The 21,644-nt window shown below is 32.8% G+C and overlaps 2 protein-coding genes, 1 long non-coding RNA gene and 1 other non-coding gene across 5 annotated transcripts; 1 reads left to right on the top strand and 3 right to left on the bottom strand.

Moving 5' to 3' along the window:
• Positions 1-1,113: 1,113 nt before the first annotated feature.
• LOC136271073 (uncharacterized) lies at positions 1,114-2,997 on the bottom strand. Its single transcript, XM_066070238.1, has 2 exons — positions 2,662-2,997; positions 1,114-2,368 (listed from the first exon to the last, which is right to left on the bottom strand). The coding sequence occupies exon 2, from the start codon at positions 2,071-2,073 to the stop codon at positions 1,114-1,116; it is 960 nt and encodes a 319-aa protein (XP_065926310.1). The 5' UTR covers positions 2,074-2,368; positions 2,662-2,997.
• Positions 2,998-4,013: 1,016 nt separating this feature from the next.
• On the bottom strand, positions 4,014-16,015 carry LOC117689635 (A disintegrin and metalloproteinase with thrombospondin motifs 5-like). The gene is made up of 16 exons (XM_066070239.1): positions 15,899-16,015; positions 15,682-15,795; positions 15,089-15,156; positions 14,283-14,362; positions 13,898-14,005; positions 13,513-13,670; positions 13,192-13,261; positions 12,954-13,080; positions 12,092-12,279; positions 11,507-11,630; positions 11,094-11,183; positions 9,965-10,137; positions 7,985-8,048; positions 7,574-7,642; positions 5,727-5,831; positions 4,014-4,727 (listed from the first exon to the last, which is right to left on the bottom strand). The coding sequence occupies exons 2-9, from the start codon at positions 15,786-15,788 to the stop codon at positions 12,107-12,109; spliced, it is 891 nt and encodes a 296-aa protein (XP_065926311.1). The 5' UTR covers positions 15,789-15,795; positions 15,899-16,015; the 3' UTR covers positions 4,014-4,727; positions 5,727-5,831; positions 7,574-7,642; positions 7,985-8,048; positions 9,965-10,137; positions 11,094-11,183; positions 11,507-11,630; positions 12,092-12,106.
• A 181-nt stretch (positions 16,016-16,196) lies between these two features.
• Positions 16,197-18,769, bottom strand: LOC117689631 (uncharacterized). Of its 2 annotated transcripts, XR_010708686.1 has the most exons (4): positions 18,176-18,769; positions 16,603-17,122; positions 16,398-16,484; positions 16,197-16,301 (listed from the first exon to the last, which is right to left on the bottom strand). It is a non-coding gene; the product is annotated as an uncharacterized protein (transcript). The 2 variants fall into 2 exon arrangements; XR_010708685.1 differs by having other exon boundaries at positions 16,398-17,122.
• A 321-nt stretch (positions 18,770-19,090) lies between these two features.
• On the top strand, positions 19,091-20,494 carry LOC136271072 (uncharacterized). Its single transcript, XR_010708876.1, has 3 exons — positions 19,091-19,269; positions 19,451-19,527; positions 20,297-20,494. It is a non-coding gene; the product is annotated as an uncharacterized lncRNA (long non-coding RNA).
• Positions 20,495-21,644: the final 1,150 nt, after the last annotated feature.

Below are 21,644 nucleotides of genomic sequence, written 5' to 3'. Positions count from 1 at the left end.
TACTCTCGCGAATTACGCCGTTGTCAAGCAGCTTCCGAATATGTTGTTTTACCTCTTCAAACTGAGATGGAGGGATTCGACGATACTGTTGAGAAACGGGTGCATTATCAGTAAGACGAATGCGATGTTGAACTGTATCTGTGCATCCGATATCGTCGTCGTTTTTAGAAAAGACATCACTATATTTCCGGAAAAGAGAGGTAATCAATGCTTTATCTTTTTCACTACAATCAAGCTGGTAAATATCCTCTGGTAACGTAAAATCATCATCACTGGAAGAAATCTCGTACACTTCACATTTCTGAACAAATACTTCTTCGACACTGCCGACACGATTAAATCCAATGCTTGAATTTTTATTCTCCACATCACATTTCGACACAGTTCCAATCATCGTGCGCGGTTTTAGATATATATCTTCATCACCGATGTTTGCAACTCTGGCCCACAATTTTCCTTTGCTAACGGTAACGCAGGTAGGTACAGTCCGGAAATTACGGTGTAGGTGCCCGCCGTTGGTCAAGGGATCAACAATCACGTCACCATCAATATGCGGTCCGGTACACTCAACAACAATAGCGGTATTGGCTGGAATGCGTACAGAGAAAGTCCCTTTCACTCGAGCGAATCCATGAATAGATCTATTATCGAACACACTGTTCTCTGCAAACACTTCATTTAAATCTCCATCGACAGGAATCTCACATGTAGATAACATATCTCGACATTCGCTTATTATGTTCATGCCAATTACACCGGGTACAGCTTCCTTACGTTTCCGGGTAGAATCATCAGGCGAGTCTTTCACTATCAATAAACCACGCTGTTTGAGAATATTTCCATGATAATGAACATCAACTTCAATATAACCGATATAGGGAATTTCTAGTCCATTGGCTGCTTTAAGTTGAATAAAACTGTTCTGAATCAGCGATGTACCAAGAGGCTCAATGAATTTGCGGTAGAAACTTTCCGTTACCGTGGAAACCATAGAACCAGTATCAACTAAGCACGGAAGATTTATTCCAGAAACACTTATGTTTATCACCGGACACTTTCCAATAACCCGGCTATGGAATTTCGAGTCCTGTTTATAATCATCTATTACCGGACTCACTTTAATAGATGTGATTTGTTTTCCGACGATCCGGTTGTTGTTTCACGGGGTTTAGTAGAACGGCAATTTCTCTGAATATGGCCAACTCTACCGCACTGATAACACAAAGGTGGGGAACGAGAATAGTTGCGATTTTCCCTCGTTTGCTGGCTGGTCCCGCAGTCTCTGATCAAGCCGGTTAGAGAGTCAATTTGCTTTTGTTGCGCTTCAATGATTTTCAATAGCTGGTCAGTTGTTGGTGAGTCGGTCGTCTGGGTATTTAAATTCTGTTGATCGTTGGTCGTGTTCGGTTTAGTTGAAGTGGCGATTGTATTGTCTGCGGTTTCCTCTTCTTCGCTGAAAACGATGATTTCATCTCGAAAGGTGTGAAATTCTGTAGGTTTTATTCTGAGTAGTTTCTTTGCTTCTTTTCTTAAAGACGAATCACGTAAGCCATTAGCGAATTTTTCACACAAAGTAAGGTGTTTGTTCGGAAAAACACTACTGTCCTTTCTGACTACGTTTTGGTATAACTCCAGTAATGCGTACGAATAATGTCTAATTGTTTCTGAATCCTGTTGATTTCTTTCAAAGAATTTCTGTTGTAACGAGGTAACTGATTCCGGGTTGCCAAATGCCGAACGGAGACAGTCCAATATGGCGTACGGATCCTGCCGAATATCTGGGCGGAATTTAACTTCTTCTTTAGCTTGGCCTTCTAAGTGTGAATAGATAAGGTCCACTTTCTGCAAATCTGTATATTTTCGTGCTGAGAATACAATTTCAATTTCATCTATCCAATCATCAATAGAAACATCGGATTTTGACATAGGGCGGCCACAAAAAGTCTTTAATTTTCTTGTTTCAGGTATAAAGGTTTGTTTTTCAATTACTTGTTTGGATTGTGATCTGTGTTTTGCTTCTAATAGTTCGATTTCTAATTCATGAACACGATGTTGCAATTCCGCTTTCTTCATGGTGACAAAATAATGGTAATACCAGTACTCACGAACACAATTCACTCCGCGGAAAGTATAAGGACTTTAACACAGGAAATCATTCAGCGTGATATTTACTCACTGTCACAATAGAAAGTTCTTTCTGATAAATTCACTATTACAGATACTTAGCTGCATATTTGGAAAATAAATTCCTACGGTGGTCAATGCTTGAAGATGGTTTCTCGCAGCGCCATGTGTAACCGAGCAGTAAGGAATTCCAAAAGACAGCCGTTTTGTTTAACAGATTTATTAAACGTTTTAAAGCATTGACCTATAACAAAGAAAAATACATTAGACAAAATACAATTTTACATGTAAATTCAATATGTTTTAGTTTCGATAATTTGTTCATAAAAATGCAACCGTTACTTCAGTATTCATTTATATGGTAAAACATGTTTTGTAGCAATTTAATATTAGAACTTACAAACAAGTTTCAGAAATTACAATGGCAAGATTAACTGCAAAAATACGATAAAGTATAAACCTTGCAATTAAAATAATATGCCCTAATCACTATCATGGTAGTAAAGAAATATATAACTTAATATAATATTAACATACCACAAGATGCAGCTGATATACACTGGATTGTCCGACGTCGTTTAAAATGAAATACTGCCCAATTGGACTTAGGTTGAACGGTTACTTATACTATAGAGAATCAAATTTATTGGATAATAATATGAACCAATGAAATTAAAGAACCATACGCGCGCAATAAAACTTTAGATGAATAATATTTAAGAATATACTGCACAAAACGAAAATAGAAAATCCAAAAACGAATAAATACATATGAAATAGATAGTAATAAATCTGTTCTACCACATACCCCCCAGCAAAATGTTAATTCGTCCTCGAATTTATATAATAAATACATATGAAATAGATAGTAATAAATCTGTTCTACCACAAATGCATGTGTGATTTTTGCAAAATACCTCACCCTACTCAATTTTGTTTTTACATTTGATTTTATCTTGCTGGCCACCGTCCTATTAACAGTATTGTATTGCGGTAGTTTTAAGTTTTGCTAAATATCCCTTTTGATATTTAATTATTACATGTTACGCATGTTCAATACGTACCATTTTTTGCCAAGACGCCTTTGGGTGGGGGATCCAATTTGCAATTGGATTCTGGCGTGTATCTTGTTATTTTCCACCCTTTTTTGATGTTTGGCATATATCATTGCCTTGATTTTTGATATGTTTTACTATTGGGGGTCAGCATATTGCATAATGTACTGCCAAAGACTTTACACAGTAGTCAGTTGTTTTCTAGTCTATGCTGACCCCCTTGATGGTGTATATATTTATTTTTCGTCATTTACTTCAATAAATGACATGTGTTCATTTCTATACCTGTTTTGTTTTCACTATGCTCAACATCAAAAAACTAAGTGCAGTTGTCTTGGCTTTAAATAACATAGGAACATAAAGCAGTTATTATTATGTTTAATGATAATACCTTTTATGTGACATGTGTTTTCTTCTTGTATTATCACAAACGATATTTGTTTACATTTATAAGTCTCCTATTTGGGCATTTGTAGATTATGTAATTAATTGGTGCTATCGCTAGGTCAAGATCCTAAATTTAATACTATCTGGGTAGGATGATATTTAAACCAATCAGCGTGGCTCCTCTAGACCACGTGATCATTCTTGTTTTATTTACTAGAGGGGAAAGCCACGCTGTATTTTAAGAAGATCATTTGGGAAAACCCTCCATCCACCCCTTTCTTCCGCCATAATTATAATTTTCACTTTATTTTTATTTTCATGTATTGGTATACTATGTCTCTTGTCATTGCGTGTATCTTGTTATTTTCCACCCTTTTTTGATGTTTGGCATATATCATTGCCTTGATTTTTGATATGTTTTACTATTGGGGGTCAGCATATTGCATAATGTACTGCCAAAGACTTTACACAGTAGTCAGTTGTTTTCTAGTCTATGCTGACCCCCTTGATGGTGTATATATTTATTTTTCGTCATTTACTTCAATAAATGACATGTGTTCATTTCTATACCTGTTTTGTTTTCACTATGCTCAACATCAAAAACTAAGTGCAGTTGTCTTGGCTTTAAATAACATAGGAACATAAATAAAATTACAAGTTTTCAAGTGCATCTAATTTATGATGAATCATTTATAATTGTAATCAGAACATTTTCACAGAACGTGAATGACAAATATCATTGACTGTTGCGGGGAGGTATGTCGATGTTCAACCCGATATCGACAGCGTCTTTTAATTTGCGGTTTATATCCATCGAAATGTGGTACAAGAATGCTTGTACTCTTCTTTATATGTGATGCACACTTGTTACCCGCAAATAATACCTTTTTATATCATAAGTTTAAATACATTTTTTTTTACGAAATATAGAAAACAATACAAAAACTACCTAGGAATCTATATTCAGGTGAATGTTTTGGTCAATTGGCCCTCTTTTGTTTTAAATAATGCTTGCATTTTTGCACCTACTCGTATACTCAAAGAGTTGACACTGTTAACAGTTTCGTGGATTGAAATATTTTCTTCGAACGTTCGTCTTCGACACCCTGTTCGTTTAGTATATGCATTCCAGCATGCTGATCTCTAGATTTTCTCTATTTCCTGAAAAAGGTCAAGCTATTTCATGATGAAGGACTACAATGTATAGAAACCGCTTCATAACTATCATCAGTAACAATGTTTTGCCAATTTCAATACTACTTGGAAACATTATCTATATATGTAAATGTGTCAACCGACTTCATCAATACTCAATTTTTGTTAATGTCGGCAGAAAAATTATAGATGAAAAGACAAATAGCTTTGTATAAATTACTTGAATCATTAACAGCGCAAAAATGCATTGCATTATACGCCTCTCAATATTTTTGGTACATGAGTATACAGCTATTCTTTCGTGTCACTCGAAGTGTTTTAAGGTCTACATCGCATCATAGGTTAAACACCGATTTTTCAGAATGACTTAACGGTTCTTTTTCGGATCATTTTTTTTTCGTCGAAGTAAGAAACAGTTTGGAACACCTGTATTCCACGCTATATGTGTCATTAGTTTACACTTTTGTTAATAGACTCTAATTTTTTATTCATTTGCATTGTGTATCTTAATATCATCACGTACAAGGAACGGAAAATTGGTAGTGAGTGCGGATTATCATCAAATAATGATTTGGGGGGGGGGGGGGGGGAATTGGTAACTTTATTTCCACAAAGTCAAGATTGTTTTGTTAATAAGCCATGAGCGAAGGTCGAAGTGGCCAATCGGAACACTATATTGAACTGCGCTTGCTTACATTTCGTGTTAAAATAATTCAAAAAGACTCAAGCAAAACAATTTATAAATGATTGACTTTATGATTCTCCTCTTTATTCCATCATGTAATAATTAGCAAAGATTTGTTATTCGTGTTATACGGTTTCTTTTTATTTTGATGGTTCTGCTCCAACACACAAGCTACTTCACAAGAATCAAGTTAACTTTCATAGGCAATTGAAGACAAAAAGAAGAGCAAAAGTCTACATTCAAATTTTATTCAGACAATGGTAATTATTCACTTTTTTTCTCAATGCAGTCTTTCCCGGTATATCCTGTTTCACACTTACAATAACTTCCCGTCTGGTGTTCCTTACACTGGCACGTGCAAGTGGACTCGTCCAATGCCGCGCCATTGAAGCAGTAAATATTACAACGACTGTCACAGTCAGCTCCTGTTAATACAACAGAAATATCAGGTGTCATTATATTTACTTTAAGAAGCTGGATGGGCATCAAATTAAGGTATTCAATATATAATATCCACATTTTGTACCTAATAAATGAATGGCCCTATATTCTTAATTATGGTATCATTTTGTGGGTGTTATCAAATAAAATTACTCCATTATCATTTTGAGTATGGTCTAATTAATCACACCTTGAATTTGCACTGCAGTCTATTGGCAAAGTATGTTTTATTACGATATTCTAAAAAGGAACTTAAAATCCGTAAAACTCTTTTGGTTCATACATGCAGAAACTTTCTCTTTACCAAAATATGAAATAAACCGCAGATAGTTTGACGAATCTAAAAAACAAATAATTCATCTAGAGGAAATTACTTTGTTTTAAAAATCAACTTCCAAACGGCCGGCCTCTTATATGTAGTCAGTCATGTGAATTTAGTTTATTTCAATTTCATTGTTACCTAGAAATACATATTTAACTAGTGTAAAATAATTCTCATTGTTCAATATCCCTTCATTAATCATTGAATTCCTTTAAATCTAGACATAGATGTTTGTATTTTTAAACCTCTAATCAAGTAACAAAGAATTCATTACATTTTGCCTTCAATTTTGATGATTTTTTGATATTTAAACAATGTTTATCTTTAAGAGGAAATTAATATGTAAGTTCTCCAAAACCAGGTCCCAGATTTATGAAGCAAACTTAGACTTAAGTGAAAAATTATATCTCTTGATTAAAGATACTGACAAAATTGAAATGCTATTAAAAGTGTCTTGATATAATTTTTTCAATTATAAATTTCCATTGTCATTTTATGATAAACCATTATTTTATGACTGGTTGAAATTTTGACTAAAGTCTGAAATTTCTTTATGATCCCGAGGCCTACAACGTTTATCCTACCATCTAACGATATGCTAATATTTTATGAATAGTTACGTTGAAGTGAACTTTTTTGGTTTTAACATTTTTGAGATGCAAATGACAAATTTCTTAAACAGATCTTCTCACATCAATTTTCTGATACCGAATAAAATTTGGATTGAAATTGAATGTTTATTTTGAAAGTTGAATACTTTATATAGGATCTTTCATGATTTGGGTGGGTATATGATTTCTATCTAGCGAGTTGTGTTATTTCTATTCCCGAGGCTTGGTGAGGGGATAGTAAACACAATACGAGTTTGATATAAATCAATAACCTTTGCAGATCATAAGAGATTTTATTACCACATGTTTACTACGTCTCTTGTGAAATCTTATTTTTTTTCTGTAAAAATTATTAAATTGTGAGCCCCACAGCATATTTACTGCAAGACGTCAACAACTTTACGCAAATTTTCCTTGACGATTTAACAAAGATACTTTAACATTTTATTTTCGAAACTATTTTTTATCATTTCATGAATAAAACGGCAAAAAATGCTTCACAAGTACAACTCCACACTTTTCAACTAAATACTTTTTGTACTTTTATTTTACGTCAATCAAGAACCATAACCATGCGGTCACATGACGTAAGAAAACACAGTGTAATATCATCAATTAATTACATGAGTGATATCCACCGCATACTGAGCTAAACATGTGATAAAATTATTTATATAACGTAAAATTTGCATCAATGTACAACATGCATGGCATCATTCTCGCATATATCCTCTCGTTCTATTTTTGTTAACACAACTGTAAAATAAACAGAATATCCCATATATTTTAATACCGTAAAATCCAGTAGGACAGTCACAAGTACGTAGTTTAAGGTTGTATGTCCCGTTATTCTTACATTCACCTTAAATAAATGTTAAAATAAATCTTGAAGAATTAGTTGTATTTAAAAATACATAGACAATGACCTTTGTCAATTTAAAAAACTTAAACCCTTATTTACTAAATATGTTGTTATCATTCTGTACCGTTAATATTTATGAAGGTTAATAGCAATAAATTGTCTTTTTAACACTTTTTTACACGATTTGCAAAGGAAATGTGTTCTACAAATTGATGGATTATATTATTAAACATGCATTTTAGACAATATAAGATAACGTATTTTATATAATCTTTTATTCCTATTGATTAAAACTAAGAATATAGCATAATCATATTGAATCAGCTGTTTATTAAAACTCACCAGTTTTGGGTAAAGAATAAGCGTAATGAATGCCTTTGTTTTCCAAAGCGTTCTTTTGATAAAGCTGAAATCAATAAAAAAAAATGCAATTACGGACCATTTTCATTTGGTAGAAAAATATTGCTTTGAAGACTTTTTGTAACCGGCTTCGGCCGATCACTGTTGTGTCCATATGAGGCATCCGGCAAATGCGTACACGTGCGCACACATTCCGGTTGCATAAGTAGTTCTTATTTAAAAACTTGAAGCTTTGGTTTAGTTTTCATACAAGTTGCTGTCCTTTAAAAAAGGACTACAATACGTGGACAATTTGCATGTGTTTCCAACGAAAACGTGAAAGCCTTAAGATTATCAGAGATTCCACCGACTCTAGCCCTCTGCTTTTAACCACTAAATTTGTACGGTGTATTACGTATACATGTAAGTATATAGCCCTGACTTTTTATCTCAGAATTTTAAGGGTTCATACTCCTAAAATAATTATGATCTATCTATGAATGAAGTTTGCATGTATAGTATCAGGCATTCGGTGAATTCTACTATTTGCGCACACATTACGATTCGCACTATTTTGTTAATTATGCAGTGACAGCTTTGTGTAAATTAAAAATTTCATATTTTGACGCATTTTTCTTGAGATTTAAACTTTTATACAGTGACATAATTATTCAATCATACTTAAATGCTTTAAAAAAATTTAATCAGGAAGTTCTCTAGCCTCGCCTACTATAAAAGTAAAGTTAAGTTACATATATATTCGGAAAACAACAAAACATTGCAAATTATGCTATTTGATGCATGATGTAGTTTCGGCATTACATTAACTTATCTCATAATACTGATAATTCATATCACATGCCAATCATTTCTTTAAAAGGAATACTTTGTTTCTGTGCTGTTTACCGACAACTTTACAATTACAGCGCCTTTGAACTTATGTGTGCATATGGCATGGAATCCCGAACCCGATTCAGATAAACGTGTGCTAGCCTGGTTCCCTGAGCTACCCACTACGCACAGGAACCAGGCTAGCTCATGCACAGGCTGAATTTTCCCCATAGCATCCGGTTTAACCTCGCTTATATATTTTCTGCGTGGACCTCAGGGTCCACGCAATAATATTTCATTCAGGTTTTTTCCTTCATTCATTTACCTTAAGAGATGCAAACATACATTAAATACAGTTCGACCTGTTTATTCACGAATGCACATTTTGTCTCACGCGTAAGAATTTCGATCGAAATTCATTCAGTAATGTAGTTGACCTCGATGAACTGACCTCGATCATAAGAAGATGCTCCATGAACTGACCTCGATCTATTGATGTTGCATAATAGTAGCTTGATTTATAAACAAGGTTACGTTATAATGCGACCTCAATAGCAAGCTATGGTGGCATTCAATGTTTTTTCAGTCGCATTAAATTATTTTATTACAACTCTTTCTTTGTATACGTATTAATGCTCCTTGAAGAGCCCTACTCAGTATTCTAAAGAAGAAGAAGAAGATACATTAACATTTAATAATTACCTTAAAAATATAAAACTATAAGGAGTTTACGAACGGCTTTCCCCAAATTTATTTCAAAATTAAATTTGTTGGCGGTTTATAATGATGAAATTATGGTATACAGATTCAAAATAATCTATGTTTTGTAAAAATTCTGTACTTTTTTAATTATTTTACATCAAACGGATCGTGTTGCTTGCTTCTAGCTATCTATATATCATTATTTCCGATCATTCCTTTAAAGGGAATACTTGTTTCAGAGCCTACCAACGTCTATGACCTAGTTTAATAACCATGCATATTGCCTCAATACTTCTCTTTATAATCACTAATAGATTAATAGAACAAGTTTGTAAAAATTACCGTTTCAAAGTTTCTTCTCACATGGTGATGAAATGTTAATTTTTGAAAATTTTAATCAATTTTTGAATGTGGATTAAAGTAAGTAAGTTTCTTTATGTGTAATCCTACCTTGATGATAGCAGGCTCGGAGATAGGTCCCGTTGTATACAAGTACTCAATATATTTATAATGCCAGTAGGTGTTCGCAAAATTGACCGGATTTTTACTCTCATCCGTGTTCCACACCCAGCTGCTTCCAACAAGGCTGACGATAACGGGGACGTCATCTTTATCGTACATCTCTTGTGTAATGAAAAAGTCAAACTGTAAGAGAGAGAGAGAGAGAGAGAGAGAGAGAGAGAGAGAGAGAGAGAATACGGGGAATACATCGAAATAAAGAGTAAAAGAGAAAGATAAAATTTAAGGGAACGAGTGCGAGAGAGACATAAAGAGTGAAAATGAGAGTTAAAATGATAAGGAATTTAATCACAACTATAAATTGACAATGCCTGAATGTTAGCTTGACATAGTATCTGAGTTGAACATATTGTATTGACTAATGATGCCAAAAGGATTGGACACACTTTCCAGAAACTTAGAGAGTTCTCCCCTTGTACATGATATATTACAATTAAAATTCCATACAATGCCAGTTAACAATTTATAACAGTTATAGAACACTTAGTGAAACACAAAAAAACCATTAGTTGTGAATGATGTAATACTGTGCAAATCTAGAATTAAAATTAGTATGGGTAAGAAAGTTATGCAAATGATTTAAAAACTTAGATAAATCTTCCACACTTTTGTATAAGTGTATGAACTTCTTTAAATATTTTTATATTTTCATATATCATATATTTCATATATCATCATGAGATAAAGTTTTGTCACCTCAAAGTACATCAATTATATTCAAAAAGTTCAACGATAAAAGGTCATACAGAAATGGTTGTCTTAATTCATAATGAATATTTTTTACAAACGAAATGTAAAAGTAATGAGCATCTTCCAAACTTCCACATAAATGCATTGGGTTGGCTCATATATTACATCGATAAAGATCATAATTGAGAACACAGCTATGCCTTTATTTCGTATGAATGATATTTTAAATTTTTTTACCAAAAGAGAAAGTATCTTATCCAGCGTTTTCTTTTATCAAAATCAATAGGTTAATAGCAGGGAAAACTATCAGATTAATATACTTTTTTGTATAATAACGATGATTATTGACAGTGAATACATCTTTACTTACCTATGAAGTTATTTTCCATTATCCAATAGTTAAACCAAATTTGAATATTATATGCTCCTTTCGGTATCTCAATCATTAGAGTTCTATTACCTGCAAAAAGTTGTTTTTATCTACATTGAAATATTAGTAAACCTTTTTGGAAATTGTGTACAGGATGACAATAATTTTATTTTACTTATAAAAACCCATTAAAAAAGACATTAAAGCATTCTATCTGGCATTGGTTAAAAGTTTCAATGTTACAATATAGAATGAATTTGTATCCCATTAGATACGGAGTGGATACGTATTAAAACATAGTAACACTTCCGTTAGGGCTGCAGTATTGTTGTTTTATATTTAGGCGGCAATACCGGCATATTTACATGTAATTGTACTACAAAGGTAAAGTTAAATGTCGCGAAACAAGTTACCTTCTCCAGGTATACCCGTGAATGTTCCCTGTATGACGTCGCATGTGGACCCATCCCCACCACAAACACCACATTCATCAAACTCTTTTGTCCCTCCAAGGAAAGCATCGTCGCACCCAAAGATCTAAACATAAAGATATAACATAAACATGCAAGCATTAACAGAAAATCTAAAAACAGTGAAACAGAAAGTGAATTTTAAGTACATTTGTATGTGCTTGCAGTGCTAGGTACATGTAATATATAGCCTTTTTTTTGCTTTCTAAATTCTATAAGTTGATCATCTCAGGACAAACGTCTCTCCTGGATTTTATTCCTGTTCTAATTCTGCCCTAAGAAGATTCATCGAAAGCAACTTCGAGCTTTTTTATTACGGAAAATTAAATAATCTTTTTATTTGTAAAATCCAAATAAAGTATGAGTTCGAACCCAGAAATAGTTAGTCTTGAATTCAATATTGCTGATGCCTTTTAGCATCAAAAAATGCACGAGTGTTCAGATCCCAATTACTAAAAAAATATCAAAATAATTTCATAAATAGTAGATATCAGTAGAAAACTTAGAGACAAGATTTTTTTTACTTGCCCTGCAATATCCCTCCTAACAAATAGGAGTGAGGCCCTTCTTTCTTGGCCAAGGTGAGCTCATGAAATCCATGTACTTAATTACTTTGGCATCGCATGGGGTACCGTGCGGCATTAAGCCGAATCTTGTGAAATATGGCGATTTGAAATCACCCACTTCTTTACATCTAACTTCACACACATCATTTCCTAGTAAAAAGGATGAAATGGGTTCTTACAACATAATTTTAATGAATCAACTACAGTCTGTCCCGAGTTATTGCTTCCATCAATTTTTGATGATTTTTAATAAAAATACACATACCTGTGAAAGAAAGAAATTTAAAATCGATGAAAGGGAATATATCCAAGACATCTTCATTGAACAATTATCCCTGTTCACTCATAAAATTTCACAGGAACGAAAACAATTTTCTTACGGAGATTTGTAATGGGAAACGTTTACATCTTTTCTCCATTCGGAATGCACTTGGAATACAAAGCGCGATTTTTTAACGTTATCATCCGGGCTTATTAATGGCTGATGCAATGTAAAATTTCCGTAGACTTTCAATTTTAGGATGTGTATTGAAACCTGAAGCGGTAGAGGGGGCGTTTTAAAACAGATAATATGGATATTTTTCATATTAGTGGATGAACGTAGTTTGAGCACAAAGGTATTTACTATTATTGAAATATCAAGCAAAAAGTGGTGGAAGCAAAAACTCGGGACAGAGTACTCAGTATATCCATTCTGAGTTATTTTATACCGTTCAAAAAACATGGAAAAAATTAAGGTTTATACGACATATTTATATTACAAAAAGGAATGACGAGTAAATACTAATAAAGCATAAATTTAAGCATACGTTGCTATTTCTCACCAGAATGACTGTATCTATCCCCCGTTGAATTATACTCTGACACTTTATTTTCAAGCATTGTAAGACACGTTTCTGAAGCTCTCTGTTTAATCAGATCTGCCTGTTTTGGACTATCATCTGAACATGGCTAGAACAGAAAATAATTCAAATTATTATAGTATTAGTAAATGGTGTCTCTTTGGTTTTCTTTACTGGTTTCTCTATGCATTATAGTGGCAGCTGGAAATGTTACACTAACCTCAGAATTACAAATCTTGGCTTCATTTGCATTGCTATCCCCTCCTTCACAGCCTGGGTGGTTTATTGGGCTGTCAATGTTAGATAATGATGCATTTACATTGGTATAAACCATGTTTTTAGACTATGGAGTTAAATTAAACTTGAAACTTCATGTAGGTAAAAATCTTCTTTACAGTTAATATATATCAAAGTCCAATGATACGCTTCACTGAATTTAATAAACAGTTGATCAGAAGCTAGTCTGAGCTTTTTATATGTTTTAATACTATTCAGCAAATATTTGATAATAAACGTGCATAAAAATGAATCAAAAAATCACCTTGGATTGTTGCATCTTCGGCGTCTGTATGTTACCCCCACCCCACATGTTCTGGAGCAGGACTGCCACGCTCCCCAAGGACCCCACCCTCCTGGTCTGATGATTTTAGGGGTTTGTCTGGCATCCGCAAACGTGGTACAAGTTAGTTTAAAGCAAATCTATGAAAAACCACCGATGTTTAACCAATACATAATTCTAAACAAGAAAACTAAACAATCTCACGAGATATGAAAGGATGTTCAACATTTTTTCTTTAAAAATCAAATGAAAAGAAGAGTAAGTGAGATCATCTCCGTCCTAAAAAATAGTTTTTTCATCTTTTAGACGAAAACATAAATTAAATCAAGCTATCATTTTTACAAGTGAATGCTCTGACTCAACGCACTTTTCCTTCGCCACAGTAGGAGCCGGGTATGTCCTGCCATCCATGGTTAAACATCCGGCCGTATAGGGATCCCTCCGTAAGATTCACACAACTGTAAGCCTCGCAGTGCTACCAAAAATGGGCGTATAAAAATTCTATGTTATATATTCTATATGTTTCTTAATTAATCAATCTTCAATTATTAGTAAGGATGGATGGTCAATGAATTCATCATCAGATCTACCTTGTGAAAAATCTTCCTTTTTTTTTGCTTTAAGATTAGTGTTTTTCCCTAAATCTGTAGACAATTTTAAGCCTTTTTAAAACGAATTGTATAGTGTGATATTGCCAACGACCGTTAAGTCCTCTTAACTGCGTTAAGGATGAAGAGTTTGTTAAGACTTACCGAGTTATACTCAAACTTTCTTAAAAAGAAGTTTGGACCGTATCTATTCTCACAGATGTCATCTGGACTGTATTCCTGACCTAATTTAAGAATATTTTTACAAAAAGTTAATAATTTACATATCAAGTTTTAAATGTGGTTGTAGGTTTCTTTAGAAAAGGATAAATAAAATCATATTCGTAATAATACAAAATGTAACTATAAAAATAAAAATGATTATTCTGGTATTAATTAAACAGTAGGGAATCATTCTATGAGTATTATGAAGTGATAATTTCAGTCAGAGCGTGATCAAACCAATAAAGCCGGAAGGACTTTATGATAGATTTGACCATGCCCCTTTCCCCCTCCACCGAAATTATCACCTCATAATAGTCAAAGAATGATCCCTTATTACTTATATTAATATAATTTTTAGCAACTGTACGATTAGACATAAGAATATTGACATATTAATGTGATGTCTTTTAATTTTGCAAACCCTGTTGCGTGCCAACGATTTGTCATTTGAATATACTGGACTGTGGATACAAAATCTATTTGTAGTGTTATCACAGACAAAGGCACTGAAAAATGTAAATTATGAATAAAACTTTCAGTAATTGTACGATTTAATATTAGTTTATTGTTTATGCAAACCCCGAATGCGCCCCAACAAGTACGTCTATGGAAATTATTGGACTGACAGGCACATTACAAAATTATCACAGACATATACATTGGAAAATATCAGTATCAGTCATTTAACTTTAGGACCATGATGCTTTATGATATACTAGTTAAGAATAGATAAATTAGTTATTTACCAATCAAAGATAAGCTCAGCTCAGCTAAAGCTTCAGCTTCTCTGAAAACACATTGTGCTTTCTCAAGTCTGTATCAAAGAAAAATGATGTTGTCCTCATTTAATAAATACATAATTTTATGTATACACATAAATTTATTTTATTTTATCAGTTATCGAATTGAGGTTTGTGTTCAAAATGGCATGCATTACACGATGATGCAGGCGCAAAGTGACTTTCAGACAACATGTTAAACGGAAACGTCCATATTGCATACATGCTTAATCAATTGATCAATCACACTATCAATCGCGATCAAAAAATGATCAATCAGAGACTTTTTTATGAACCCCTGTATTCCAGCAGTGTGTTAAATTCTTCGTAAGGAATATGAGAGCTGCAGTTGGCGTTTAAAAAATTGACATTATAAATGTAGGGTTACCGTAAAGGATATGTTTAATAAATGTTAGATGAAGGGTTAGGTTCGTTACGTTACATGAATTGAAATAACAATGATATAATTGTTTGTACACACAATATCATAGGATACGCTCGTTTTGTAGTATTATAGCTCTGTTTATATTTACTTTCTATCTATTTCTAGAAATACCCACTGAAGAAAGTTATGAAGATCGTTGATGCTACATGAACTCCATCCTGCGCCGTATCCTCCCATGATACCTACGTCACTTCCGTAACACCTGCCCGCGTCATGGTTCATTCCCAAGCTAATACAAAAATAAATTTTAAAAACTCCAAAAACATCGTCTGCACAAAGTAAAAGTCGCAGTTTGAAGGTGTATTATCATAAAGGGATAACATAGTTCTAACTTATGTCCAATTTCATGTGTAAGGGCCGTGTAGCCGGTTAAAGACCGTTCAGCGTCGACAGAACATACATAGTCAGTGCAGGCTCCACCGATATGTGAAAATCCACCATAATCTGCGGACACCCTGAACAATTTCAGAAGTACATTAACTTAACAATGATAAGGCATACGTATTTAAACACTGTACACTCGAGACGCTTGTAAAATTCTGTTTATAATAAAAGATATGTTTTCTTCCATAAAACATGTTCTAACGCCTTTTCAAAATATTGCATGTACATGTATCTATATTGTACTTACGCTGTGTGAGCACATCTGATGTCATACTTGTTAGAAACGTTTCTTGTACCCCGACAGAAACTGGAGAGGGTTTCATGTAGCTTTTTTGACATGTTGTAAAAGCTCTACAATATAATAAGAGATACATGTAAAGAGAAATTTAGAAGTTCAAAAGATTACTTTCTTACGACTAGTCATTAAAGAAAATACAGAGGACTTACCGGATTAGTCACCCAAAACTCAAGATGTTTGATTTTTAGTTTGATGTTGTATCCAAGTATCTCAGATCAAGAAAACTCCATTTGTGGCTAATGAACCAAAAATATTATGGCATAAGATATACGTTTTGTCTGTCTGTTTGTATGTTTACTTTTGTTGTGACTGTTTGTTAATGAACCTGTTTGACTGATATTTCATGAATATTACCCCGTTGTACTTTAAAATCATCAGTTCGACCCTTTTGGACACGTTCGTAGACCGGAACTGCACTGTAAAGGAGCTATCTGTGTACACTCCTAGTTCTATAATTTACTGCCTTTGTTACATCCTTTGTTGTTGTCAACTCCCGCTTAGTGGTCCTCAATGGAGGTTCTACTTCATCATTTGTTGATAGAAGCATGTCTGTTAGGACAAGACTATGTCAGTATAAAATCCCCTTGCTAAATGTTTCCATCCTTATTGCATTTGTATTTAAAAAATTGTAAATCTAGATTCGTTTGACAAATAACTTTGTATCTGGTATGTTGATGTTTCTATAGTATTCGTTCACATGAAATATTAATATACTCAACCTTATCAATTTTTTTATAAAACGTAGTTTTTTGTGCCTCTTTAATTTTCCAAACATATGAACTGTTTTCTGCTCAGAGAAATTGAAATGTTTATTTTGCTCTTTCGGAAATTCCCTCGCGTGTATGGCTCCCTTCGTTGAACGCAATATTTCTTCCTAAAAATAAAAAATAAATAAACCAGATTGCTAGTGCAATAAAAACGTACTTTTGTAACAAATAGATGTAGTGTTGAAAATTATGGTACATCCTTTGGCACTTTTACACGAGTTTCAAACATGCAAACATATATTATAGCATTGAATCATGATTTTTTGAAGTATACACTCTCATAACTGCCGCTGTGTGTGCATACAAATTGAGTAACGCGCGTTAGCGCGTTATGAAAATTTGTATGCACACACCGCGGCAGTTATGAGAGTGTATACTTCAAAAAATCATGATTTAATGCTTATATTTACATTTTTTCAACTTCTTGCCTTGTCTGCAAATGTGATTCATTTTTTAAAATTCATATCTTATTCTAAGGGTAAGTTGATATTAATGGAAGAGCCACAGTAACAGCCACAAGCGTGAACTTTGATTTTCGCTTGTGACGTTGCAGTTTGCAGCGTTCAGCGTTTGTGACGTCATAATAAAACTCGTCAATTTGACCTTTGACTACTTGTTGCATTTAGAGGCATTTGAAGATCACAGAATTTAATGGAAAAACACAGTAGAATGTAAATATTGATAATTGTTCTTACCCACTGATTGTGTCCAAGGAAGTATTTCGTTAAACATCCAATAGCATTTACATTAACCCCCCCCCCCCCCCCTCTAAAACATCAAGGTATAACAACAACTTACCAAACATTTAGAATTTACATTACCAAATAAAAAAAATAATGGTTTGAATTTTACACCTTTCATTCCATTTAAAATTTGAAACTAAACTGCTCCTCAACTTTAAATTCATTCGAAAAATATGTACATAATTTTGTACAGTTTAGCAAAAAATTTTCCAATATGTTAAAAAAAATCAACACATTATAAAGTAATTTATGGTTGTCCATCTAGTATGCATCATTGTAGGTAAGCTTTGTTTCAACTAAAAAAATTAAGAGAGACTCAACACACACTTTTCCATAAACAGTTGATATTTTTAAAAACAAATATGACTGATGATTATTTCAGCATGCAAAACAAAACAACATAAAAATATTACTTACTCTAACAAGTCAAGTCAATGCATATAGATTTAAGCCTAATTCTGCGTCCCATACATTTTAGCACCATCTCATGGAATCTGATTGCCAGTTATTACGAATCTCTGCCGTTTCCTCGGAATGGACTGATGACTTCAGACACTGTATGGAGTGGACACTATGTCGTTGAGAGTCCTATCTGGATCATATGTGTATACCAGTGCTAAAACTAAAACATTACGCTGAATACAAGAGATACACATTTTTTTAAAGCGGTATATCAATTCATATCGAAAATATACAATGTAGAATTTTCATGTATCAGTTAATTGTTTAAATCCTGAAGGAAGGCTCAATGTTTAATTTTGAGAATTACTGTATCACACATCATAAGAAGTTTATTTTTCACCTCATGACATCTTTCATCTGGACTGTAGCCTATCACAAATGTCACAAAATGTTAAAGTATTCTAGATTTTAAATTCACCCAAGGTTAATAGAGAATACTCTTTTTTCATAAAATTCTTAGTGTACTTTGTCATCCAGGTTTGTGTTATTTCTAATTGTTGAATTGTTGTAGAAATCATATATAAAAAAAAGTAAAATTCAAAAACTTAATGCACTTGAATTTATGTGCTTTTTGTGCCTAAAATTCACTTTCTGTGTATTTGTTAAACTTCTTCAGCTAACAATATCGAAACGTTTTGAAAACTATTTTGCTAATGCATATAAAATTATCCTTACTATATATTTTTACACCGATTATAATGATATTACTTTTTGAAAAATAAAATCTCTGAGATAAATCTGTAACATGATCATAATCTATACGTAAATGAAATATTATTCTTGTATTGTGCATGTCTATAAAGAAAAAATAAAATATGGCCTTAAATTGTATTTCTTTTAATTACCCATTCTTTGACATGAGTACCTGTCTATTTGTAGGACTGATATTTCTGTGACTGTCGAGACACAATTCCCAAAGGTCAGTGGAAGTTCAGGGACATTTGTTGCTGTCAGGGTGGATCAAGGGGGATGCAATGCTTGGGAAGCCAAGGGGATTTTTCTCTTTATACTTCCTGATCAGCAGAAATTTGCCCTTGCTAATGACTTGTGTAAGTGTTCATGTATTTTTATTTCTAAAGTTCTGTTTCTCTGTTTAATTTAAATGCCCTTTTTATTTAAAAAAAAATTAAATTTTAACCTCTCTTTATCTGTTGTTGTTTTTTTCTAATTCATTAAAGTGTACATGTGTTGTAATACTCGCATTATAATTTTAATAATTTTTGGTTACAGCTCGTACAAAAGTTATTAAAGAAGGATCAGTTAATGTATCAACAAATGGTTGGAATAATATAAGCCTCACTGTCAAAGTAAGTATACTGCTGGTAAGAGAGGGAAATAAATAGTAATGTGTAAACACTGCATGTCTTTGAACGGAAAATAACCGACAATTTTCAATAATATACGTTATAGGCCTTTTGTAAATGGGATGTTTTACTCATTTTTAGTCTGAGGAAATCGATTTTAGAAAAATCTCTGAATGCATAAATATAGAAACATTGATACAAATATTAGTATTAGATATAAATATGTATCTATAGATGTATAAACTCTGTGAATCATATATTTAGTCAAGAGATATTAAAATTGAGATACAAAAGAGATACTTATAGTATTGTATGATCTAAAACGGACAATTATAGCAATAACCTACTGGTATAAACTTTATGCATAACTATCTTTTTCCCCGTCTCCCTACTTTCTGTACTTATGGTATATATTTACTCAAAAGACACGATCAAAGAACCAGAGACAAGAGTCATGTATACAGGTACTTATCGTTGACCAACTAAGTGATCTTTTCTACTTTTCACTATGTATCGCTAATAAGGGAGATATACTCTTTTATAAGATTTTAGAAATTTAAAAGTAATGATAATTATATTTTGTAAATATGCATGGCTATTAAGCACACACGCATTTGCGAGATTGGCAATATTTACTTTACCAAATTACAACAAAGCCGATATGGATGGCGCGCGAGTAATTAATAGAATAAAATTCGTTGAGTTGAACCATTGTCTAAACGTGGATGTTTCACTAGCGACAACATTGATATAATTTCTCTTTCATTCTCAGAATTCTACAGCTGTTGGCAGTGTGAATGGAGTTCCTTTGTTTACAACAACCATTCCATCTAAACCATCCAATGGATTTGTTGCCATAGGTACAGATTCGTAAGGCATAGCAAATTTTGATAATTTTAAAATGATGAGCTCCAAGGATATTGATATTTCAAAACTGAAAACATCCCAAGAACTCATATTTGTAGAAGATTTATGACAGTATATGTCACCCGTTGTGTGATTGCATGGGGTATTTAACACTTGTATAAACAAATATGATATATATATATATATATTGATTTGAAGAAAATATGAGCTTTAAAGTTATAATTTGTAACGTTGCTTTAACGCAAGAGTGAGTTATATTTAGTATAGTACATTTAACAGTAGTTTTTAGTCAAAAAATATCAAGCACTTCTGTATAGATAGGTAAACGATTACTTCTTTGTATTCATAAAGCATAATGTCATTGATGAAGACATATGTGATCTTTTCTTGAGTCATTCCAATACGACTTTTAATTTTTGTTTTATATTTTGTTGTTCCTCCTTTTTCTTACACTTACTTATCCAGGGAGGGTCAATTCACGATGTCATCAATTCAGTCAAAAATAAAATAACATTGTAGATTTTTTTGCTAATTGACCACCAACTCCTTCTGTTACTAAAATTAATGTCTAATAATAATGCAATTTTTAAAGTCAGCATGCATTCTAAACAACCATACATCATATCAAAATTATTGTCAAACGCCTGTGAATGAATCTGAATGAAACCGGAGAGGCACCCAGGTTAGACTGCAGGAAGAGAAAATAGAATAGAAAGCATCTCAACCATTGAAAAGGTACAGTGTATAGTTATGTATTTTTTATCTTCATTTATATAACAAACTTAAATATTGATGTCCTCTTGTTTTACTAGAATCCATCAGTCGTCTTCATAAATTGCAACATCCTTTAAAAAAACTGCAACAGTGTCAGAATAAAATCAATCAATATTCATAAATATTTATTTCGTTTCCTTTACTGTCATTCGGGTTCACATAGAGGTACAGGCAACTCTGCAATTTTCAAAAGCTAAATTTAAATAGGAAATTTCTAAAGCAAACAGTTACAGTTTAAAGACATTTCATAAAATTTTACTAGGCAAAACGATATGTAGATGTTTTGCAGCTTTATATTATTGACTTTTCGAGATCCATTTTGTTGTGTAGAATTATGCATTGTGAACAATTGATATGCCTGATAGAATTAAAATATATAGAAAATGTTTCTATTCATATACCTTGAATCTTGGTATTGAAATCTTATAATATACGTAAGCATAAACATATTTTTTCTTACCTTACATTTACCTGTATAT

The sequence above is a fragment of the Magallana gigas genome, chromosome 8, assembly GCF_963853765.1.
Source record: "Magallana gigas chromosome 8, xbMagGiga1.1, whole genome shotgun sequence".
Lineage (NCBI taxonomy): Eukaryota > Metazoa > Mollusca > Bivalvia > Ostreida > Ostreidae > Magallana > Magallana gigas.
This window is presented reverse-complemented; position numbering and strand designations above follow the sequence as displayed.